Source organism: Spermophilus citellus (genome assembly GCF_964194105.1).
Source record: "Spermophilus citellus genome assembly, chromosome: 3".
Lineage (NCBI taxonomy): Eukaryota > Metazoa > Chordata > Mammalia > Rodentia > Sciuridae > Spermophilus > Spermophilus citellus.
Window position 1 is genome coordinate 32,658,879 of NC_138184.1, and position 26,370 is coordinate 32,685,248.

General features: G+C 35.2%; 1 protein-coding gene across 8 annotated transcripts in view; it reads right to left on the reverse strand.

The window, feature by feature from the left end:
- Positions 1-26,370, reverse strand: part of RBMS3 (RNA binding motif single stranded interacting protein 3) — a gene marked incomplete at its 3' end in the record, with an annotated part of 671,965 nt that overhangs the window by 14,617 nt on the left and 630,978 nt on the right. For 5 of the 8 annotated variants that reach the window (XM_081285615.1, XM_081285621.1, XM_081285618.1 and 2 more), the window contains 2 exons: positions 3,366-3,446; positions 298-425 (listed from right to left, as the gene is read on the reverse strand). In XM_081285615.1, the coding sequence (XP_081141741.1) occupies positions 298-425; positions 3,366-3,446 (209 nt within the window). Of the gene's footprint in view, positions 1-293; positions 426-3,365; positions 3,447-26,370 lie in introns of those variants that run through there. The other 3 variants (XM_081285620.1, XM_081285616.1, XM_081285619.1) reach the window with 1 other exon arrangement.

Below are 26,370 nucleotides of genomic sequence, written 5' to 3' on the forward strand. Positions count from 1 at the left end.
ATGATCAAAAACATGTGGCCTATTCAGTTCTATCACCCAACCAACAACCAGCCCCTACCCTGAAACAGAGTTATGTGGCTGTTCAGCCACTGACCCAGACTCTAGGTCCAGCCAAGGTCAGAAGAAACAGTCATCCAAGGTCAGCCCAAACAGGCTCACTTAGCAGCGAGCTAAACAATGTTTGTCACTAAATTTGGGGTGGTGTGTTTACAACCCAAACTAATGGATACACCTTAAAAGGGTGATTTTGAGATGTTTGATCTTAGAAGGGCAGAGCTTATAATACCCCAAACTTACTTCGACTGTTGGTAAGAATATGCAGGTGCATGTTCGTTGGATGTGTCCACTGCTATCTGTTGCTGCTGACCACTGGTGTCCTGGGATGAAGGTGCCACTGTCTGGGGAGAAGTATCAGCAACGACACCCTAAGGAGGCACATAAGTACACAAAGACCTTATTTTCTTTAGCATAAACGATCTTGTCTTCATGAATCATAAATACTCATTTGGCTTGAGAAGAAACGCTCTCAGCTCCATGAAACCATGATAAGCACTCAAAGCAATGCAAAGAATAAATTTGGATAAGGGTTGGGAAATTCATTCTAATGCAACACCATAAGCCCTGCCATCAGAAGTCAGAAAAAAAATCATTTTGCCCATTCTTGGAACTTTTAAACCATGGTTACATATAGTCAGACTAAATAACAAGTTTTTAATCAATAATTTCTTTCAGGATTCCTAGAAATACTTGCATATGTAAACAATTGCCTGGGGGTAGTTTACTGTACCTTGTCCATATCATTTGGCAAAATAATGGACTCTGTCCTTCATAAAAATCTCCATCAAAGTTTGAAAATCTTTTCAAAGGATACAGTTGAGTAGGTTTTGCCTTCAGTAATTTGTTTTAGTTTGCTTTGTTTTCCAAGATATGAACTGAAATCCACTTACAGTTTCCAGAAAAAGGAAACAAAACAAAACAAAACAACTTGTCCTTAATTTAGATTTGCTCTTCCTTTTTTTTTTTTTTTGTTCTTATTGTATCTTTCATTTCTCACAGATGCTGGCAAGAATGAATTTCTGGAGTTGGTCATTTATCAGGAACGTATGTTTGTTTCCAAGGGAGGTGTACATGGATTTATTTGGTTGTTAGTAGAACTGAAGAAGGCATCTCTCCTGATTTTAGTTATAATCTTGGACACCTGCAGTCATGTTGAATTTCAAATGCTCTTGGTCAATTCTCTTGTCACTTAACTAAAGATCCCTGAAATTCTTCCTTAGAATCTGAAAATTTTTTCTTAGAGACATTCATTGTTTCCTTTCCAAAGGTACTATATGCTGTTTTGAATTTTTCTCCCACCAGCATTTATTTTTATGGATTCTGGTGAATGTGTAATGAAAGTTTTCACATGGAAAATGAATCAGTGCTTTTCCCTATAAGTACAAATGAAAGGCAGTATGTCAGAGTGTATTTATATTTTTCTCACTGAAGTTCTTCTTTTCAGACTCCAGATTTACCTATATCATTTCTAATAAACTACACTGTGAAATGGGCCATATTAATTGATTATAATCAAAATGTTTCAATTCTTTCGATTGGTATGTGCCAATCAAGACATAAAGAAATGCAAACATGTGGCAGAGATCTATGCTCACAGTGCCTAGAATGCCTGGATTATTGGATTACTCATGGCATAGCTCCTTTTTGAGAGCTGAATATAGCAAAGAACATGTAATTCAATCACATATTTTTGGAAATTTAGAGATCAAATTAAAACCTATTTAATATGACAAATTCTTTGGGTCCCATATGTCTAGAACATATAAGAGGTCTGAAAATTTGATATTAGTTATCTAAACGACACAGTAGTGCCCTCTGCACTTTCTATAACTTGGTACAAGTCAACATTTGTTACACAAAAAAATAGGTATTTTAACAGATCTAATTTAGTCTATGAAGGTTTCCATCAATCTCTTTATCAGTGGATTTTCATGTGGTGCAGTACAAATGTGCTAGTTGCTGGCCGATTTATGGAGCAGCAAAGACGTCAATTCCAGACGGTTTTCAGCTGAGGAGGGGAAGTGTTCTGTGACCATAATGTACATATGCATTAGGAGAGGGGTAAGGGGGGCAGTGAAATGAAAATTAACAGCCAGAATCAGAGGGAAGAATAGATTCTAAGTGTTTCACCTCCCCCTCCATGAAGTTCTATGCCTTCTGTTTTCTACAAAGCTTGATGGTTTTATGTAGTAAAGGTATAGAGGGGATGGATTCATCCCAAATGAAAGACAAAAGGAGAGGGACAATGTTTCCTTTAAGGTCAATATGACACTATCATTTATGATGTCTACACTGTTAAGAGGGATCCAACGAGTTCTTGTCTATAGGAAGCTATAAATCTATCAAGGGTTATTCAATGGAACAGTGTCTTTCTTTCATTTCCTATCCCTTTTCCTTCCCCCTTCCCTGCCCACCCTTTCTCTCCTTCCTTCCTTCCTTCCTTCCTTCCTTCCTTCCTTCCTTCCTTCCTTCCTTCCTTCCTTCCTTCCTTCCTTCCTTCCTCCTTCTCTTTCTCCTTTTCTCTCTTTATCCCTTTATCTCCCACCTTTTTCTTTCTCCTTCCTTCCCTTCCTTATTGTTAAAAATTAAACACAGGGCATGCTAAGCATTCTACCACTGGTATATATTGGAATCAGCTGAGATCTTTTAAACATACTCATGTATAGGAGGACATTTTCCAGATAGGTGAATCAGAATCTCTGGGAGTAGAATCCAGGAAGCAATCGTTTCTAAAACTCTCCAAATGAATTTAATGTGAAGAAATTGTGAGAATTAGTGCACTAATCCAGTGTTTCTTACAATTTCAATGCACAACTGAATTATGGAAGGATCTTCTTAAAATAAAAATTCAAATTTAGTAGATCTGAGTGATACCTGACAGCCTGCATTTCTAACAAAGTCTTAGGTGATTCACATGATGGTGGGTCCAGGGCCCATACTTTGAAAAAAACAAGGTACTAGAGATCTAGCTCATTCTCATACTTGCAAACTGTTTTGCCTCCCTATTTTTATGATAATCTGTGGTTAATATTTGATGGCATAGTGATTTGTTTTCTGTTATTTTCTCTAAATGTGAAAATGACCTTCTCTTCAAACCTCTGTATCAGATTAGATCATTTCACATGCAAAGCAAAATAAAGGTATGCTTGAAAATAATGTGCATACTTTCATATACCAAGCTTGCCATTGCAAAGTTTAGATCAGCACAAAAATTATACATGAGGATTTCTTGAATCCTGAGAACCACAGTTTATTTGACTGAGATTGACCTCCCTTAATCTATTTCTGTAAGACAGGGTTAGACTTACTTCAATAGAAACAGCTGTCGGAGGCACAGGCGTGTACTGGGGAATGTAGGTCCCTTGCATAGGAGCAGCAGCAGTCATATACTAGAGGGAATCAAAGAAAAATACATGTGAACTTGAGGCTGCAACCAGAGAGAAAAATCATATACCACATGAGACAACTTTATATGTGTGGACCAGGCCAGTGCATGGGGTCTAATTATATTTAGACCAAAAATAAGGTAGGTCCCTCCATCAGCATTGAATGACCTTTGCTTACTGATTCAGTACTAAGAGTAGCCTCACTAAGTGACTTAACCCCAATTCCCACACCTTCTGTATAAAAGCTCAAGCATCTCATATTTTACATCTAAACAAATTCTGAAAGGATGAGCATGATGTCTGTTTTTTCCTCCATTTTATTGCTAGCAGCTATCATGCAGTAGACTCTCTATAAGTATTTGTTGAATGAATGAATCATCATATTAATTGTTAATAATGTTTTCTTTTCTAATTAAAAAAATAGAGAAATAATGCAAGAAGCACTTATGTAGAAACATTCAAAATTGGCAAATATAGCTTCATCATTTTTGCATCACTTTTGTTAATAAAAAAAAGAAATGGAGTATTGCAGATAATGCTGAGGTCTCTGTGTTCCTTCTCCCACCCCATTCTCAAGCCTACTTTCAGTATTTCCTTTCCAACTCCTTTAATTTCCAAATGTTCACCATTGGGTTGAATAACAAAACAGCCAAATAATTTTTCTGCAAGTTCTAATAGTCAGTAAAATGTGTATTTTGGGGAATGACATGCATTTTTTGCAATGAAGAAAGGGAGCTCCAGGACAATCACATCTTCACTTACATAGGCATAAAGTATAACCAACATTCCTATTTTTAATACACATTCTCCCTGTAAACTCAAAGTTCTACTGTTTGAGAATTAAATTTTCCAATGGCATGAACTATGTTTCAGAGCTTCTAAACTTGATCAATATCATGAAACTTCTGAACCAGATTCATCTCATGAGACAAGGTTCTCAATTCATCAAGGTTAGAGGAATGGTTTCTACAGAAAATCAAAAGCCTCTAATTCAGTATTTTTCTGAACTTGCTGAGATTAAATATTAAGGATCCATGTAAATATGGAAAACATAAATTACTTGTTCTGTGTATCTTAGCCCTCACAGTGCCCAGGAGACTTGATCTAAAGGAAGGGAAATACCTTAATGGAGACTAACCCATCAGTTGTGACTGTTTAATATTCATAGACTATTATATTACTAAATCAACTTTGGAATAAATGCTATCTCCATCCTAAACTAAACACTCTTCTATTATATCTAGTTGTTAAAAATAGAGGCAATCTTGATGACACAACCCTAAATCAAACTAACCAAACTCTTGTTTGTAATCTATGTGTGGCCATGAATAACTGAGTATAGCTCATCTTCATATAAAAACTACTATGTAACAAGAGCAATTTTTTGAAATGCCTAATGATATTTATAATTTAATTTTATAAATGAATATTATCAGAGACCCTTGTCCTCTGTCCTCTTACAGTGCTTATCACTAGGTCCAGACTACTGTCTTCTTAAAAGTATGATCCAGGCTTAAGTTGTGAATCTGTCCCTATATAAGGTAATGCCTGGTTGGTATTCAGTAAGGAACTGTTTAATAGCTGAATAAAAGAATGCAGGCAGGAAGTATTTATTGCAATTAAAAATTGTGCATACCTCTTAGTCATTGATAATTCTGAGCTCATAGTAGGTATACATTTTACCACCATCTCTAGTGTCTTTACGTAACATTTAAACAAATGTTTTAGCCAACTTTGCTCATCATCATTTTTGTGCTCCTAAGTGAACAATTAGTATTCAGATGTTTGACTGCTATCAATTTTTCAAATAAGTACAGAACATGAGAATCACATTTCAGCAAATATAATTTCACATCGAGAACACTGTGGCAGGCATGTAGCTTATCAATAAAACTGCTCTAGCAATTTGTTGTAAATAATATTTTCCTGGCCATTTCAGATATATGATTTACAATGTTCTATGCATCCCCTTTAATATGTTTTTTGGAACACCAGCTATGTTGAGAGGAAAGCATTCTGTGTTCTAATGCATTTAAACAATGCTGCATAACATATCCTTCTCTTTGAAAATGACAGATAATAAAAATCTAAAAAGTCATATTTTACAAATCCTTCTTATCGGTGATTAAAACAACATTTTTTTCTAAAACTTTTATTTTTGGAGCACTTATAAAATTTGCTTAGATCTAATGCTCTAAAGAACACATTCTGGAAAACATTCCTTTACTTAACTCTAAAATCCTAGCAGATAACGTAGCAAGTGGAATGTTATTGCCAAGTAGGAATTTGTCCAAGTGCAAAATTGATACTGTTGTGGCTGATTTTCTACCTTGTGGTCATGACTTTTCTGCAGGCAGAAAGCTTTTATTTCAATTAAAAATTGTGCAAGCCTCTTAGTCATTGATAATTCTGAGCTCATAGTAGGTATTCATTTCACCACCATCTCTAATGTCTTTAGGTAACATTTAAACAAACGTTTTAGCCAGATATACCCTATGCTAATAAAAGGCTAATCATCCCTCATCTATTTGGGTATTTTTTTATTGTACTGTTAGTAATTGCATGCTTTGCAACTGGGCTTAATTGGCACCCATATGAAAGATGTTATTTTGATCCATCCACTATACTGTCTATATCTCTAAGGAGGCATTTCTGTGCATTAGAGTTCATTAGGGACATAACCTTTTGGCCCTTTAGAGCACTGTTCACTAGTTCATATGAGAATCCACTCAATTATTTAGACCTTTCTGTCAAACTAAAGAATTCCCAGGCAGTGTGGTTAATGTGAACATTGTATGTGATTTCTTAGCTAGACTTCTTCAAATGATTTAATTATTCAAAACTTCATCTATGTTTTGCTTCTGTAAAAGTGGATCATTAATCTTTCACTCCTCCAATAACATCTGATGCAGTTTAGAACATGGCCAAAACTCAACTACTTAGGAAACAATTCATATACTCATACTTTCTTCAGAACAGGTCTTTGAGTCTAACAGGATGGTTTCCCCATTTCACAAATGGAGAAACTTAGACCCACATATATTTGGGAACAAGCCCATGTTCTTCTGACTCACGATTCAGCTCCTCAACCAACCTTATTATTTTTGAAGTTAAATAAATACTTTTCTAAGAGCATTCTTTCAATCAGTATCATGTAATATAGGTATCAACTTATTTTTCTCAATGGGGTTTATTACTTGAAGTTCCAATTTAGAAATATAGAGTAACATAACGTTGATTGACATTTTTGCCATTCTTTTCCACTCAATGTTTTAGTTTTACTTTATACTTAGAATACCTAATTTTCTTATAAGGGGACTAGCCCAAATGCTTGGGAACTTAATTTTACAGTGCTCTTCTGAACAGAACCATTACAGATTTTATAGTATAGGTGAGATCACCTCATTTTCATGTTTTATGTGTGTGTGTGTGTGTGTGTGTGTGTGTGTGTGTGTGTATGTCTTTCAATGAAAAAAATCTTTCTGGTTGCTTTTTCTTATGTCATAAAAAATAATAATAGAAGATCTTGAAAATTTGTTTGAAAATTAAGAACAGAATTATTTTAAGAACTTTTTATGTCCTTTTAGACTATTTTGGGCAGATAAACTTTGTATTAAAGCTCTTCTGTGGGGGACTTCTATTTTCTAGGGTGAAGCCTAAAGAAGTGACAGTCTTGTAAAATCAGGAGCAAGTACTTCCAGGAAATGGCTACAGCTCTGTGTAAGCTCAACTCTCAGCTTTAGATTATTGGTGACAAATAACTCTGAACTTTCTCTCTGAGCACACAGTTTGATTTCCTTAAGAGCCCAGATAAACTCTGCTCAGACTCAATAATCCTGGCTGTACAAGCATTGCTTAGATGTGGGCGCCTGAGAGACTGCTTTCATTTTATCCAGCTAACAAATGACAAAGGACTAAGAGAACGACCTGTGACAACAATTTTGTCCTTGACTTGATACATTCTTGTGGATTATTTTTTAAGACCATAACAGATATGGATGTATGTATGTCCTTTAACCTAATTTCATTTATGGGTGTTTCCCCAAAACTTCAAAATGTCTGCCATATTTTTTATGAATACAAATTATGTATTTATTTATTTATTTATTTATTTATTTATTTATTTTTTAAAGAGAGAGGAGAGGGGGAGGGAGAGAGAGAGAGAGAGAGAAAGAGAGAATTTATTTATTTATTTTAGTTCTCGGCGGACACAACATCTTTGTTTGTATGTGGTGCTGAGGATCGAACCCGGGCCGCGCGCATGCCAGGCGAGCGCGCTACCGCTTGAGCCATATCCCCAGCCCCATGTATTTATTTTTATATGATAGCTAATGGGAAGCAGAATATGATGAGGTGATGCAGATAAAATAGATTAATCCACAGAATATTTCCCCATTAAGTAGCAGCTAGAAGTTACAGCATCAGTGGATGACTTTTTTTTCTTGTAATCAGCCTGGTGCTATTTGCATATTCTTAAGGCAGAGGACATTCACATGTAAGTGCATGGGAGCCCTGAATAGCCATTTTCAAAGGCGCAGAATAAATTCCAGACTCCATCACTTGTTCCAAGAAGTCTAGACACTGCATCACCCAGATAGTTACTTGAAGAGAGGTGGGGAAAAAAAAAGTGGGATTGGAAAGGAATTGTGTTTATGCTTATTTAAGTTGGGACAAAATGTTTCTGTTACTGTGTAATCAATGATTTTTTTCTGTGGAAACAAAGAAATCTCCCAATTATTAGTTTTGGATTTACTCTCTCTTCCTCCACCAAAGTTAAACAAATAAAACAAAGAGTTTTAGATACTTCCTATGGGGAAGCTGTTCATTTTAAAATTATTGGGGATGGGCAAGAAAGGTCCCATATTTTCACTTTTGGAATTTCCTACGCTATTTGATGACAGTGGCTCATTTGGAGTTATAGTTCTACTAATCCTATTTATTGGGGCTTTCTAATCCTTGCTAAAAATTGTGCAAAACTGATTAACAAATTCAGAATGGAAAGTTGATCTGGTCTCATCAAACCAAGAAAATCAATGAGAAGGATGTAGGAAAATTGTAAAAGTGTATATCTCCAAAACGCATTTGAGCAGAGAGAGAAAAAAAAAAAAAAAAGACCGATTTGTGGTAGATGATGCTAATAGTATGCAGTGTGAATTACTTTGAAAGAATCATGAAGTCCAAAATTTCTTTTAACAAAAAGATACGTGTGGATACAGGGAGCAGCCTGAGTGATGATTTGTTACAGTCCAGAGGGGCTCAGTGTTATCTCTAATAGAATTATTCCAGAGTTCTGAGGGCCCTGCTCTTTGGATTTGTGTAATTCTATCATCTTAGACTGGAGGCACAGTGCCTGGACCTGGGATGGCAATCTGATATTATTTCACAGGCTTGCTCTGATTAGCTGCCATGAGGATAATTCAAAGCAAGCCTTCCAAGTCTCCATATCACTGAATACATGAAACATCCACAGAGAAGAGAAATGGAGACAGTCCCTTTGAAAGAAAAGCATGCCTCATGCGGGTGAGGTGAGGCTAGACCACTATGCCCAGTTCTTTCTATACTCTTTCTACTTCTGCCAGTGCACTCTAGATAATGCAGAAGATCCTCATGCAATACAGGAACAACATTTGCTTTTATAACGTTTAAAATTTAGTAAAACTATATAAAGCACACTGTTTATGTTTAAAAAATACATATATGACAAAGTAGATAGTTTTAAGTGATGAATTAATAGTCCTTCAAGAGTAGATGGAAGTGAATACAGAGCCAGATATACTTCTCCTATGGATAGAAGTACTCTAAAAGAGAAGAGTTAGTGGATTTGATAGCGATGGGAGTCCAGGGTTCTTAGAAGTGTACAGTCCCTATTATTCATCTATTTCCCCAGAACAACACTGAACATAACCCATAGAGAGATGTAGATTAAGCTATTAAATGAGAAATGGATAAACTTGTCATTGTATTCTGAAGCAGGGGTTATTTATTATTAACATATAGCCAAGAGATGAAAAGAATCTTCGACTTCATCCTTAGCTTGGAAGTTTACAAAAGCTCTCCCTCTGCACAGCAGTGAGCAGGAGACATGCCCATGTGGTCCTAAACTATACAGCTTCAACCTTGCAGAGAAAGCAATATTCATGGATGTTATTAGGAAAAATCACAGCTCATTAGCTTTGAAAATGTGCATGAATCTTTGTTACTGCAATTAAGTAAAAGATAATCCTATGGAAATGTAGCTTACATTATCTCTTTAAAATAGAATGTGAAACAGCCGTATAGAGACACTAATGAATTCTACTCCCATACTTTTTTTTGTGTGTGTGTGTGATGTGAAATTCAGAGGATGATGGGATAAAGGAAAATTTCAGTAGACCACAAAGGTCATGAAGGAGCTAAAGACACGTAAATCAGATAAAAACTGAGAACTAACTGTACATTAGAGTACAGAATGAAGGTCATTTGAAACTATAAATAAGCATATTTAGGGTGAAGTAATAGGAATGGCCCATTGGTTCAACAGAGGCATGTGGTAGGTAAGTAGAAAATATAATGAGGGTGTTATAAACAACCTTAGACCAATAACTTTGATAGTATTTATGAATGGGGAATTTTGTTGAGAAGCATTTTATCAAAACAGTCACAATAATGAATAGAAATTCTGAATAGTTTCAGATCTACTAAAATAAACTTAATTCATAATTCAAAACTACCCACATTAAAATTTTCAGAATTAATTGGCTTTCCTGGTGAATTTTCTAAGCATTTAAGGAAGTGATAATATCAGTCTTGTACAAATTACTCCAGAGATAACTACAGAAGGAAAAGTTTCCAACTCATTTTATAAACCTACCATATTCCTTAGGCCTACATTTGGTAGGGACACTAAAAGAAGGAAAAGTTTCTCATGACTGACCATTTTTGTCTGAGTTTCTTAAATATCATTTTAGCCTACTGATAATACACAACATCTCTAGGTGAGATTAAGTTCAGAACTTCAAGGTAAATTTGATGTTTCAAGGTAAGTTTCACATCATGTTTGTAAGTGCAATCAACATAATTTATCATGATGAAAGAATAAAGAACAAATGCACAGCATCATTTTGAAAGACTCAGAATCATCTTTGATAAAATCTAGCATTTGTATATGACAAAATACCTAAGGAATAGATGAGAAGCAGGAGTAGAAGTCAATATATAAAAGCAGGCAGATAACCTGGTAGGTGACAGTGAAATACTGAGCAATTTATATTTGAATTTTGGAATGAGATAACATTATCCAATATGACTTCTTCTAATACTGTCTTCAAGGTTAAAAACAGTGAAATAAAATGATAACATGTAATGGAAGGCATAAATATAGAAAAAATAAAGTTGTCAGTATTCACAGATGACATGGTTGTGTATAGATATTCCAAAAATATACTAAGAAGGAAAAAATTATTAGAATTAACAAGGAAATATAGCAATATTGCCAGATACAAGTCAATAAATTCTATTTTTATATTCCAGCAATAGATCAATACAATGAAATACATATATATATATGTGTGTGTGTGTGTGTGTGTGTGTGTGTGTGTGTGTGTTCAAAAAATAAAATGCCTGGAAATACCTCAGAGAAAAGATAGAAAAAATTCTATCCTAAAACTTAGAAAGCCTTAATGGGTTAAATAAGGTGAAGAGAGCACATTCCTTGATTAGAAAACACAGTACTGCTAAAATGTCAGTTCTTGCTTAAAACAAACAAACAAACAAAGAAACAATCTATATATTCAATGCAATTCAAGTTGAAATTCAAGCAAATTTCTTGGTGGAAATAAATAAGCCCATTCTAAAATATGTGAGTGCAAAGGACTTTTAGAATATACAAGAAAATTTTGGAGGTTGAAGAATATATACTACTAGATGTCAAGGTTTACTGAAATGTCATGGTAATCACAATAGTATGGTATTGCTGCAAGGAGAGAAAAATAGACTAATGGAACAGAATAGAGACTAGAAACAAATACAAAACCATGTGATTTGTAACAAGAGTGTCACTGGAATTCAGCGCAACAAAGAAGAACTTATTCAATAAATGTGCTGACTCGGCTACATTTGTATAGAGGAAAATGATCTCACTTTTCCCTCAAATCATTCACAGTTAATTGGAGGTGGGTCATAGATACAAGAATAAAAAGTATAATAATGTAGCTTTGGGAAGAAAATAGGAAAAAGGCTTTATGATCTTAGGAAAAGCAAAAATTTCTTAAACATGACTTAAAAAGTACTTACCATAAGAGAAAAGAATGATAAAATGAAGTTCATTAAAGAACTCTGATTATCAAAATACTGAAGGAAGATATTTGCAATATATACATCTCACAAGCAAATCTGTACAAATTATACATATATACATATACATATACATATGTGTATAGATATATCCACAAGTCATTAAGAAGACTGAGAGCTCTATTTTTTAAAAAAAACCAAACTATTTATATATATATATATATATAAATATTTAGATTAATCTCCAAGGAATTATGTTGAGCCAAAAAAAGAAAAAAGAAAAATCAAATTCCAAAAGAGTATATATGATTCTAGGTACACAACTTTTTTTTGTGTGTGTGTGTGTGGTGCTGGGGACTGAACCCAGTGCCTTGTGCATGTGAGGTAAGCACTCTACCAACTGAGCTATATCTCCAGTCCCTTATACAACATTTTTGATATGCCAAAATTTTAGAAATGGATGAAAGATTAACTGTCATGAAAGATTAGGGATAGGGAAGTGAGGCATAAAATGAAGGCAAATATGGTTATAAAAAGGAGGGAAATTGTTCAGGATCTTGACTATGGTGGTGGATAAACAAACCCGCAGGGTAATGAAATTGTCTACAACTTAATATATATTTAAATGAATAAAACTTGGGAAATTTGTGTAAGTGTCAATTTCCTGGTTCTGATATTGTAATTTTACCAAAGGATACCATTGGCCATATGGGGTAATGTGTATAAGGTGTTTCTCTATATGACTTCTTCCAATTGTATGTGAAACAACAATAATCTAAATAAAAATTTCATTAAAGTAGCATAAAATTTTAATATATAAGTATGTATGGTTAATATAAATGGTGAATTCACACTTGAAAATTTGACAAACCTCATTTCTCAGGGAAGTGGAAGTTAAAAATATTATATTCCACTACATTCTAGCTAGTATGAAAAAATGCAAAAAGAAAGATTGATGATAGTATTGTTGAAGATGTGGACAGCAAATACTCTCACATGCTGCTAGTGGGAATTTAAATTTGTATATCTATTCTGTAAAGCCATTTGGTGGGACCAGTGAAGCAGAGCATTTGCAGAACTTATAGTCAAGCAATTCCTTCCTAGGTATAAATGAACACAACAGAAATTCTTAGAAATGTGCATCAAAGTTATGTAAAAAATATTTAAAGTAGCTTTTATAATCTTCCAAACATGAAGTAGCCTAAAATATTAATCAGTAGAGGAATAAATAGAATAATGTGCATGTGATATAAAACAAAGAAAAAGCAAACTGGTCTACCTATATGGATAAGCCTCACAGATACTACGTTGAATGAAAGATGGCAGACATAAAATTTGGCTCCATACTGTATTATTCCATTTATTAAAGGATCAAAAAGAATCAAAGAAAATCTACTGTGATACAAGTTGGGATTATGGGTACTTTGTAAAGATAAGAAATCAGAGACATAAAGGACCCTTCTGTGTCTTGATTTGAATGATACATCAGTGTTCACACTGTGTAAAATTCATTGAGCTATAAATTTGTAAGTTGTATACTTTCCTGTCCATATGTTATATTTCAACGTGTGTGTGTGTGTGTGTGTGTGTGTGTGTGTGTACTGTTTTCTTTTGGGATATATTCCATCAGAAAACAGGAAAGGTTGACCTTAGACGAGATCAGGGACAATGTACCAATTCAAAGGAGAAAATGAATGGATTTCGATATAAGAAGTTTGGGAAATTGGTGAGGTACTAATGTGCCTTTTTTATTGCTTATACTTTTGAGGTACCTTGTGAGGTGAAAGTAGGAGTTGGGTTTGGAGTCTGAGAAGGTATGAAATGGTTGTCTTGGAGAGTGGGAGAGTCTATCAACTGAGCTATGTAATAAGACTTATAGGGATAACACTAAAGGTCTATGAAAGTTGTTGGGCCACAACATGAATGTGAAATCCAATGGCACTGTGGCATGTTTTACTCTAGCCATATTTCTCTATTCAAAAGAACGGGGCAGACTCAGGTCAAATTTTACCATGAGAGTGGGATGGAAGGAGAATCAGGCAAAGAAGGTGAAGGTACAGAAAAGGAAGTGATTTCAGTGTTCTGCTGTGGAATCTAAGCTGGGCATGGATCAGAGGAAACAACACTGGAAGAGTCAGAGGTGATCAACCCCAAGGCAGGCTTAGTGGTATTAAAGATTTGTTGGAATAAGGGGGTCCTAAAATCAAACAAACAATCAACAACAACAACAATAACAAAAACATGCATGAGAGGAAGGAGCTGTCAGAGAGCAGAGGGTTTCAAAGGAGTGAGTGCTTGACTTTGAGATCTGCAGGGGGCTCAGTCATTGCAAATAACAAAATCTAGAATAAGACTAAGAAAATCACCAGAAATGAGGAACTCAGGAACTAAGAGGCCAAGGTGCTTCTTTGTTAAATTCCAGTAAGGGATGTGCAGTTATTAGCATCATTCTATCAAAAATTGTGAGTCCATCCCATGAGCCAAGCAGTGAGGAGAGTAATCAGGTACAATATGATTCCAGCATGGGTTGGGCAATAGGACCTGAGAAAGCACAGAAAAAAACTGGCTTTGTTATCAGCCCATTGAGTGTTCTAGTTAGCTCATTTCTTCTTTCTGATCTTTATATATTCTCCCTCTCCATTCCCCCCGTCCTTCTCCCCTCTCTATATATAATTTGATAATTTAATGCATTATTCACTGTGGCCAATTATACCTTAACTGTAGTACCCAGAAAGAGAGTAGCTAATCTAATCCACTCAAACTGGACCATTTGTATTATTACTACTGCCTTAATACTGTTATTTTTGCCATATTTATATCAAAAACTATTGTTATACCAATGGTAAAGAATTCACAGGCTTCTGTAAAGTGGTGACCTCTTTAAATGAGATAGACATTTGAGGCAAATCCAACATGCACTATCAGCCTCAAGATTTGAAATTAAATCGCTAATGTCCTCAGCCTCCTTAGGCTCATATAATTTTTCACCCCTAGTCTTGCTTCTTCATTTTAGAAATGAAAGAACTGAGGCACTATGGCAAGAAGACAAGTGAACTAGGGAAACCTCCATGTTCCTGGAAGCTTTACAGTTTTCTATTTAACTTCTGTAACTAAAGCAATACATCAGGCCAGGAAGAGAAACCTGAGTCAATGTGAAACTCATCCAGACTGCCAGACACACAGAAGTCCCATTTCCACAGAAAACCCTTCCTCTGGATGCTTCAAGCCCACAAGCCATGAATGACCATTATCCCTGTGACCAAGGAAGATGACCCAGCTCAACAGGAGGACATACAGAAGGTGCCCCTAAATGTCTTTTGAAACCAGAATTCAGTCTCTATAAAAACCAACCAACACATTCCTTTTTCATGGGTTTGTTTTTCAGGCATAAGATTTTCAGAGACAGAACTCGACCTACTCAACTATTTAGAATATTCATACTAGAGATTGATCCAAAATGGGTGGGAAGCAAAGGAAGGCAAGGAGAAAAGGAGCCCGAGGAAGAAAGAAATTCGTCAATGTTCTGAATACAGAGGAAATAAAACAACATTTTGGAAACTGCAAAAGAAAGGGCGCAAAGCTGCTGGACTAAAATACTCTAGAAACGTTACATATTTAGGAGAAAAACAGATTTAAATGACAGTCTTTATTCATAGGAGCATCTACAATTTTGGTAACACAAAAGCATAATAGAGGAGTTTCTGCCAAGCTACAGATGTTATCATGCTTTCCTCTAAGGATTGAGGAGTTCATGATAAAGAACCACCAGCAGAAAGATGGAGAGAAACACTGGAAGGGAATCAGCCCTGTGGTGCCAGAGTCCAGATTCCATTTGTTTACTGCAAAAATTGAAGAGGAATTTGCATGGTGACAGCTTTCCAATGGTGGAGAAGCAAAGTACATTATCCTGGGGGAAATTTTAACCCATTTGCACCAACTTACTTATAACCATGTGATGTACAGCAGCCCATTTATGTTGGGCTCTACCCAAGCCACTTGCTGAGTTAAGAGCACTCTCTTCATAACCTCCTTCCCTGTGCCTTCCCTGTGTTCAACCCCCTTTAATCCAACTCTGACACAAATCCAAACCCTGTCTCTCAAGCTGAATCCAAATGCCAAATTACTGTTTAAACCCTTGCTTCAAGCCCACGTTTGAACATGACGATTCTCTTCCATGGCATTTAACAGCTCCTGATTTGCCTCTCCCACAGCTCTGAGAAGGCAAATCCCATAAGCTTCTAGCAAGACCATGCCTGATTCATCAAGGTTGGGGACTTAAAAGGCATTTGTTGAATGAATAAGTGAATGAATGGATAGGTGATTAAAAGTTCTGAATAAAAATATTCAAGGTTTTCAAGGGGAGCATATAAAACTCAGGGAGAATAAGATCAGCTAGGAAAGCAGGCTCCTTTTTAAAAAAAATATATATATAAGGGGTAGAATCAAGGGGAAAATTTTAAATGAAAAGAAACTCAGATCCAAATATAAATAAATATATATATATATATATATATATATATATATATATATATATATATTTGGAACTTAACATTTTAAAAATTCACCTGTATCAGCACAAAAGGAGGTAGGAGAACCACATGTAGAACATTTTCCATCATAGGAAGACCTTTTCTACACAGAGGTGGCAGACCCATTGGTAGAGGCTCTGGACTACTCTGTTCAAAGGCTTTCTGAAGGTGAGGCTGAAGCTAGAGTCAAAGATAATGAAATACTTCAGTTTTGAAGATGTGGAAGTAGATGAGTGCAGGGCCAAGTAGAGAAGGGAGAACAAGAAAGGAGGTTTTGGGCTGGGAATGTGGCTCAGCGGTAGCGCGCTCGCCTGGCATGCGTGCCGCCCGGGTTCGATCCTCAGCACCACATACAAAGATGTGTCCGCCGAGAACTAAAAAAAATAAATATTAAAAATTCTCTCTCTCTCTCTCTCACTCTCTCTTTAAAAAAAAAAAAAAAAAAAAAAGAAAGGAGGTTTTTCGTTTTCCTTTGATTAAATAAAAGAAGGTGGTGTTAATTAGCAGACCTCATTTACTTGTAAGTTTGGAATCAGGATACTGAAGGAACAAATACCTGACATCCTTCATTGTCTCCAGGAAAATCATGGCTAGTTCATTTCCTAAGAATACTGGTGCAGTACTGGGAACAGGAGAGTGAATGCTTAAAATCTTATCATTGGAAAAAAAAATAAAAGTGAACATTTAGAATTGATTCCATGGAGAATTAAGAAGAGATGTGACTCAGAATAAATGAAAGTGATTTTAAGTGCCATTACTATTATTAATGGTGGAAGTGAGGGTGTTCGTAAGAGAGTAGTTGAAGTAATACACAGTGTTTTCTAGGGTGGAGAGGGAAAGAAATGGAAAAGGGGCAGGTAATAGACATGGTTTAAAAGGAGAGATGTAAAAATGAAATAATGTTGATAAAGCAAGAAGCAGGGTTTTAAGATTTCAGAGGGGGAGGCAACATGGTTTGGTCTTTTAAGGTGGGTGTCTAGAGCAGCATGATGTGAAGGTCATTGGAATTGAGGAGATTAAGGAACACTGACACTATTATATTAGTGACACAGGAAGTGGAAGCAGGAGAAGACTGATGACACAAGGCCATACTTAATCTGCAGGTTGCATGGAGATTGACAGAAGTTAGCCACCAAAAGTGAGAAGGTAGGTGACCTTCTGGGAGAGTGCTATCATTAAAGAAAGTAAGGAACTTGCACAAGACCTAAAAGAAGCAATTTTGTTGTAGAAGATTGCTCAGGAATAATTGAGGGGGTGGATAGGTTAGCCATATTTGTAGGAAGAATCAGAATTTAGGTACAACATGCTGAGGAGGAAAGAACTTTCTGTTCAGAGTCTGAAGATGCAGGGGGTATTAACCTTTGCATTTATAAAAGTGTTTTCGGGGGAACAGAAAGGAAGAGATACCATATGAGGTTAATAGTGAAAAGATGGTCCACTGGGCAAGCAGTTCAGTGTCTGGGAAATAAAAATTTATGAAGGTAGAAGCCAAGCAGGATTGAATTACAATGGTGGCTCAAAAGATGAAGATGAGAACCTGTGGACAATTGGTCATTCCAAGTTTGAGTCAGCCCAGGTGAGCCCCTTTCATGTCACAAGCTTGATATGTAAATGCCTGTAAGTAATGCTAAAACCATTACTTCCTTGGTCTGTAAATACTCTTTCTTCTTTTTTTTTCTACCCGATCATTACTAGAGGTTTTTTCCCCTTGAGAATTGGATTGTTTAAATTCAACTTCAATCTAAAGCTAAACAGATGTTCCCTCTGCTTAACTTTGCCAAAAGAATAAATCTTAGAAAATGCTGGTTAGAAAGCACCTTCGGTATTATTATTCTTTACTCACTAGCACTATCATGATTTTTGAAATGACAAGGAGAGGGGATACCTAACAGTAACTCCTAATTGTGGGTATTAATCAGAAAAACTTCCCTGGAAGACGTGCAAACCTTCTACCTACAGAGTAGTCTAGCAGCACAACTGAATTTTTTTTTTCTGGTTTTGTTTCTTGTTCTTTGTTTTTGTTGTTTTGCTTGAATATGTTAATTATTATGCTTTGGGGAATATTAACATGCTAAAAGAGTGATATTGTTACTCTGTGATTTAATACATAGGTAATACCCTTATATTATAAATACATTCAGTTTTTCATTTCCAAATATCTTGAAGTCTGACAAAGTAATTTGGGGTTGATTTGCAGTATACTACATTAGTTAGAAGATCATTTTCAAAAACTATGCTTCAAATGAAAGCAAATTAATGATGAAGATGATGTTTCTGATAAATATTTAAGTATTCCAGAACAAATAAGAGCTAAAACATGAAAATGTCATTTTGGGGGAGACTATTGTTTATATATGTTGCAAAAGGATTTCTCAAATTGAGAAATGGTACAAGATTATAAGGGCATCAATGCATCTTCTTTTTCAAAAATAATTATTACCTGTTCAACAAGATGGGTTTCAAATCATTTTCCGTTTGATATTTTCAAGGCAAGGCAAAATAAATTCTTTTGGGAATAATAATGTTAACTAGTGAAAATCTAAGGAAATGGGTGTATGTTGAGTTATTTAGCCTGATGGAAAAGAGAGACCTGGGTTTATATTTCTAAATCTCTCGATGTTGAAGGTGACAAAGGGAAACTTAAGGACAATGGTGCATCTTTATTTTTAATTTTGAAATGTTTGAATGGATGCCATGTGCCTTTACTGAACACATCCCATGTCTTTGTTATATAACACTGAATGGGATTTGTTGGTGAGAAAACTGGAAAGGGGATAAATTTCCAACAAAATCAATATACTGTGGGGAGAGAGCAGATAGGTGTTCCAAAGTGCCCTTAAAAACACACTCACATACAGGATGATCAACCTGAAGAAAGTTTCAGACTTCCAAAGAGCATAGACTTGGGGATTTTAGCCAATCATCTTGTTTAAAATAATAGAAGACCTAATGATATCTGGGATACATTTTTTTTTGAGGTGCTGGGCATCAAACCCAGGGCCTCACTCATGCAAGGCAAGTACTCTACCACTGAACTATCCCCAAACTCTCTGCATAACATTTCTTAAAGAAATAAAAATAAATGCAATCAAACAAAGTTTTTTCAATTTATTCCAAATTTTAATATTTCCCATTCATGGGAAAAAATAAGATGCAATGAGTTTATCATTGAGAGAAGCATGCAAAATGTTCCAGAAAGAAACAAAATTAATGGAAGAAGCAAACAGAAGTGCTTTTCCTTGATGGGGGCAAAAAGAAGTAAGGTCAAACCAAGAGATAAAGCAATATGGATACCATCTCATACTTAATGTTTATTTCCTGATTTTCCTGACCTGCTCCTGCCTAGTTTATTGGTCCTTAACTGTTTCATTCTAAAAGCTTTCGTTTCTGCTTGGGGCCAGGGGGTACTACCTCATTAACTCACAGTGAAGTGATAGTTTTCCAAGAATGTTAACTACAGACTTTTTTTTCCTGAAATTTTGACCCTATTTTTTCATTCTCTCTTTTGCCTAATGAAGTTGTATATCCTAAATACCACTAAAGAACATACTGAGAATCAATTATGTTTAAAGTGCTATCAGTTTTCAGCAGTGAATATAAACCAATCTCCTCTTTCATAAATTTTATACACACTTATAGAAAATATAAACATGTGGGTTCGAAATTATTTTAAAACCCTCAAGTCTTAACTATAGAATATTTTAGGATGTTTATAAAAACAATAGGGGAAGTGTTTGTTTGTTTGTTTGGGTATTTTTAAAAGTTCAACAACTAAACTGACATAGAATCAAAAGTTAAAATCAAGCCAAGACTGAGGATGGAGAAGCAGGAGAATCATAATTTCAAGACCAGCTTCAGCAACTTAGGGAGGCCCTATATAATGTAGTGAGATCCAACTTCAAAATAAAAAGGGCTGAGAATGTGGCTCAGTGGTTAAATGCTCCTGGATTCAATCCCCAGAAAACCACCCCCCCATCAATAAAGTAAAAATCAATCAAAAGTTAAATTAAGGGTGGATTCTAGAGAGGAATGTATGAACAATGACAAGAATTATGTTTCTTATATTATTTTCTTGCCACTTAGTTTTACTTTCCCCTTCTCAATGATAACCCACATTATACTTGGGTATTATGTCTATTTCCCAACCATGCAGTCGGAATGTAATTGGCTCCACAGTTGTTGTATCATGACTCTTTGCCCAGAAATGGATGTAAATAATGTTATTTGAGCCAACGAAACATGAGAAGCTATTTTACTTGAACTTCTGGGAAAGGAAATGACCTTTCCTCTACCCTTTGTATAGTGTCATATAATCAAGTAAGGTCACCTGTGACAACCCCTCTGCCACCATGACAGAGAGGACCTAGGTTTGTTAGATATGAGACTATAAAATGTGAAGATGAAATGCAGACAAGTATAATAAAACAGACATTTATTAATGGCATTTGAGTCAGATTATCCTATCTCTTTTCAAGTGTATAAATCGATTTCATTGTAAATTAAACTATTTTGGACTTGGTGTTTGTTCTTTTTGGTTGGGAAGGTCATATAAATTTGAAAATTAGGAAAGAAAGAATGGGAAATTAGGAAAGAAAGAATGAGTTAAAAAGAAATACACATCATCCATGCTGATAGAATTGGCCCAAAATGTAGCAGTCTAGGGGTAATGCAGACCTCTGAGCCTCACCCAACAGACATTTAATTTTCTCTTATCCTGTCAACAAAACTTAATTGCTAATGGAACCTTCCCTAACCCTGATACTTGATTATCTATTTGAAGGTCTATTCAAATTCAGTTCACCTAAATACATAAAATATTTTCACCACTATTTATAGTAACTCAACAACTTCACATAATAAAGAGATTCTAAGCAAAATTTTTAGAGGTCTCTTCCAAACCCTCATGCAGAATAACCACCATCACTTTGTATCTACCTTACAACTAAAAATCTATCACAGCTGTGGCTGTGGCTCAGTGGTAGAGTGTTCACCTAGCAAAAGTGAGGCACTGGGTTTGATTCTCAGCACCATAGAAAAATAAATAAATAAAACATAAGTATTGTGCCTGTCTACAACTAAAATAAATAAATAAATAAAATCCATCACAGCACCTAAAATCCCATCTCAAGAGAAAAATATTAAATATTAAGAATCTTCTATTTCATTATATAATTGGCCTCCAAGAAAAAAATAGGAGAATTCAAAGGTAAACAAAGGTAAGTTTTCATAAAAGAAATGAAAAACTCTAAGAGCAGAATTGGTTGGATAGGCTCCAGAAGTATAAATTTCAGAGACAAAATTTTTAGAAGAATATAAGGGGAAGAAATATAAAACAGAGAGTGAGTGCAATAGGAAGAATATATCAGATTGTCCAAAACTAATAACCAAAATTATTACCCTGACCCTGTACATACCACTGAATACCAGGTCCACCATACCCTGGTATTTTTCTTCTATCAATCATATCACTGTATTTTTGCCTGACTGGATTTCCCACACTTTTCCATTATCACTGAATGTTGAATTTCTCCACATACCATTCATCTCACTCTTTTGTTCTGTTAAAAGTTGGAGACTGATTTTCTTACACTAAATTTCAAGTGGTGTTTGTGATCCAACAGATTATTTCCAGTAAATATTTCATAATTTCTGAACCCATATGTTGAATTCCCCAAGTTATTTCAAATATTAAATGCTCCAAGAGAGTGTAGTAAAATTGAGGTAAATTAGGTCTTCAAAAAGCAGTTCAAAACAAGACTTTGCTATGTGTCCTTTTAAAATCAATATCTTCCAAATTATACCCAAATGAAAAGAGTGTTTCATACATTTTAAATAATTGTTCCACAAAGTTTACACTTTTGAGTAAATGAATTTGAAAGATTATGAAATAAACCAAACTAAGCATTTGTTTTCTTTCTCCTTATTCTTTGAATCCACAGGTTCTCTTCCCTGCAGTACTACTCAGAATCTTTAACATGCAAATGTTTACTGTGATTCTCTCAGTGTTTCTAATACAATTATACTTTGTTAGGACAAATTGCAAATATAATGAACTTTTAGAACTGTTTAAAAACACACACACACACACAAATATATCATAAGAGTAAAGAGAATCCTCTAGAATGGTATGTTTCAAATTTGGCTTGACATTGGAATCACTTGGAAAGATTTAACAAAATATTATGGGGTTCCACTCAGAGATAGCCTGATTTAATTGACCTTGATTATGACCTGGAAATTGAAATAATTAATGCTGTACTGATGGGTCGAATATGCTACAAATTTTAGACCTGCTACCCTAGGAGATGTTTTGGGAAATGACGCCTCAGTGTGTCCCCTAAAGAAAACTATATGGCCAAAAGATTAATCAAATTGGAGTGAGGAATGTGTGTTAAGTACTTGTTATGGTTTAAATATGAGGTGTCCTGGAAAGCTCATGTGTAAGACAATACAAAACATTCAGAGGCAAAATAATTAGGTTATGAGAGTATAATATAATCAGTAGATTAATGCACTGATATGGATTAACTCTTAGGGCAGTAATTGTTGGCAGACAGGATGTGGCTGGTGGATGTAGGTCACTGAGGGCATGGCTTTGGGGTATGCATTTCGTCTCAGATGAGTGCAGCTTTGTGCTACGTGGTCCCATGTCTGAGCCAATTTCTTCCTCCACACCTTCATGACACTCTACCTCATCTCAGGCCCAGAGTAATGGAGCCAGTCACCTATGGACTGAGATCTCTAAAACCGTGAACCCTAAATAAACTTTTCCTCCTCTAATTGTTCTTGTCAGTCCTTTTGGTCACAGAGATAAAAAAGCTGGCTAAAACAGTGCTCTGAATTTTCATCATTATTCTGTGGGATTTCACCTTACATTAAGAATGGGAAATAGGGGGTTGTAGCTCAGTGGTAGAGGTACATATCTAGAGCAGGTGAGGCACTGGGTTTAATCCTCAGCACCACATAAAGATAAATAAAAATAAAGCATTGTGTCCACCTACAACTAAAAATATATTTTAAAAAAAGAATGGGAAATAGAACAAAGTGTCTCCCTCCCACAAACACACAAATTGAAAACAATGATGAAGGGCATAGGAGATAAGTAAATCTACACAATCAAATTTCTTCCCACTTCTGCATAGGATTCATTCTGCAGGCACTGAGAGAAAAACTGGAAAAATTTTTTAAAATGTACAACTGTCCTCATTAGCAATGCATCACTAATCTGTAGACAAAGAAGGTCAACTTGGGTGTAAAATTGGGGACTCAGTTGAAAGCTTTGTTTCTAGTTTTATATATTTTATAAATACAAACAGTGAATAATCAGGATTAGATGCTGCCAGTTATGAAAAACCCTTAATATCCAAATATAGTGTAATCCTCTTAGCAGTTATTGACACCAGTAGAAAATAAAAAGGGCCAATTTAGTTACCATCCTAATTGCTAGAGGATCAAAAAAAAAAAAGTGCTAGGGAAGCAGAAGCTTATAGAATGATGTGACTTTTCATTTATATATAATCAATTCCTTGGTCTGTTTTAGAAACACAACTCTAACTCAAGGCACTAGTAAACTCTCTAATGGACCCACATAAAAAGACTGGAAGAACTTCCCAATCTCAAACAACTCCTCTGATATCACTTTTTTTTCTAGGAATTCCTAAATAGATCATTTTGTACTACTAGTTTTGAGGATAGTTCATAAATTCAAATACTGATTTATTGATTTACCTCCAAGGGCCCAGTGTTGTACTCATTTCCAACCTTAATCAAATTCTGTTAAGTCTTTAAAAAACACCATGCAAAAGGAAAGAAATCATAAAGTAAAATAGTAAAATGTAATAAAGGAAGGAAGGAAAGAGTTTGAGTAATATAGCATAATGAACAGTCTAGCACTTTTTTTCCACCATGGCTTAATCATCTCCCATTGTCTTATTTTATCCTCTCCTCATTTGCATACAAGCCTGTGATTGGCTGATCAACTTAGAGTAGTAATTCTCAAAGCCTCAGTGTGCATAGGAGTACCTGGAGGGCTTTTTAAAGAATGAGTTTGGGGTTCACTAAGTGTAGGGTGGGACCTGAAAATCTGTACTTCTAACAAGCTCTATACTAGGACCCCATTTTAAGAATCAATGGCTTAGAGAATAAAAATTATTAAGTCAAAAACATGGACTCTTGGTAAGGCTATTTTAATATCTTACTTAACTCTCCTAGTGTCTCTATAGGGTATTATCATTTTCTTTATTTATAGATGAGAAGGCAGCTCCAGAGAGGCCTTACAGAGAACACCTGGAAGACAGGAACTTAAATGCTGATGTTCTTCAAAGTTTATGTTCTTTTTTGAAGTGCATGCTGCTTGTCCAGATGAAGAATTTCAGTTGAGCTGTAAAATGCTCATGTCTTCTCATTCTGTCTGGTCACTCAAGAGTGGATTATGATGAGGAAGAGGTGATAAACAGAACCCATGGCAGAAGAGACATGGAACTGCCTGTCCAGATTTTATTTAACAATAACACATTGGTTGTATTTACTTGCTTTAATGCCCATTTGCACAAAAATAAATTGGTAATTCTAGATAAAGTTATCTGAAGCTGATGTGATTTCCTTCAGTGGAGTAAAGTAATTGCATTCCAGTGAGATTCCTAAGGAAGGATATTTTAAGAACTGGGCCATAGACATACACACTTGGACATCACAAAGACTTCATTCTTCAAATGAGCATAAAGTCTAAATGGCTTGAGTGATAAACATGAATGCCAGTAGTGTGAATTATAATCCTATAGAAACTTGATAAAGTACAAGCTAAGGACAAAATAATTCACTTGAGTTTAGGGGATTTTAAAAAATTTAACACTTAAATCTCATTTGAACTAGCCAAGTTCAAGAGCAACAAATAAATACACTTTCCTAAAAGAAGGAAAATAACAGGGATTTTTATTTGTTTGAGTGCTGAAAGAATTTTAAAAATTCAGAATGGCTTCTTATATCTAGTTTTATAATAAAAAATTAAGAGGAAAAATATCTCTTTGAGAGTAAAGAATCCTAAACTAAAATCCACAAACACAAACAATCACAAAGAAAGGCATTCAAAAAACTTATTGATATTTGATACCCATGAATACTGTTAATCTGCATGAATTTTCAGTGTCATCTAGAAAATACTTAAATTTCTTATGGACTGTCTGGTTATATCAGGACAAAACATGTGAAGAAAGAGGGAGAGAGAAAAGAAAAAAGCAAATTTTCCTGGGAGATGGAAGTCTACCTTGTTTGATCATGGCTGAAAATACTATTTAGGGAAAAACCAGCAATAGGGTCACCAGTTGGCTGCCTTTCTTCAATAAGCTCTCAATATGATAGTGCATCACTAGCTGAGTGGGCATGGTGTTTTTTTTTTTTTCATTTTGTTAATGAAAAAGAGCTAAAGGCCATTACTTGCCCAGGCTATCATTCACAGCACTAGTGGGGCACCTGGATGCATGTCTCGAAGAGACACTGTGAAAGGCATGTCATAGGGCACGAAGAGACTAGATAATAATAATATCAAAATACAAAGAAAAATTGGGCAAAGATGTTATTTCATTGGGGCCAGAGTGTGTTTACAATAATGTTCATGTGAGGGACTTGGGCAATAAAAAGGGTTAAAGCTACTTTCAGAAGGTAACACTGGAGAAGAAAGGGAATTAATGTTAATAAGATAAATGAGGACTCTGGAATCCAGAGAAAATAATGAACAACATGAAACCTTTCAGAGAAATGGCAATACTGAAATGCCTTGTGTAGGTTCCACTAATATTTTAAATTACTTCATGCAAGGTTCATTTCCCAATAATTTTATTTTCTCCATGTCCGTTTTAAATTTGCTACCATTTTCTTGTTCATAAGGTTTTTGTGCTTTCTGTTTTGCTTGTTTGTTTCTATCCCATTCCATAAGCTCTCTGCACTTGGTTGTTCCCTCAAATTTCTAAACTTCTTGGGCATTCTTGAGTCTCTTATCCTCTTAACTACTTTAATCTCTTGAGGTGAAGGTCAGGATTATACTGAGGGCATGTCTAGCAATCAGTATTCTTATATGTAGTTATCATCTATGTATTCAATGAATATTGACCAAACACTTACAATACACCAGA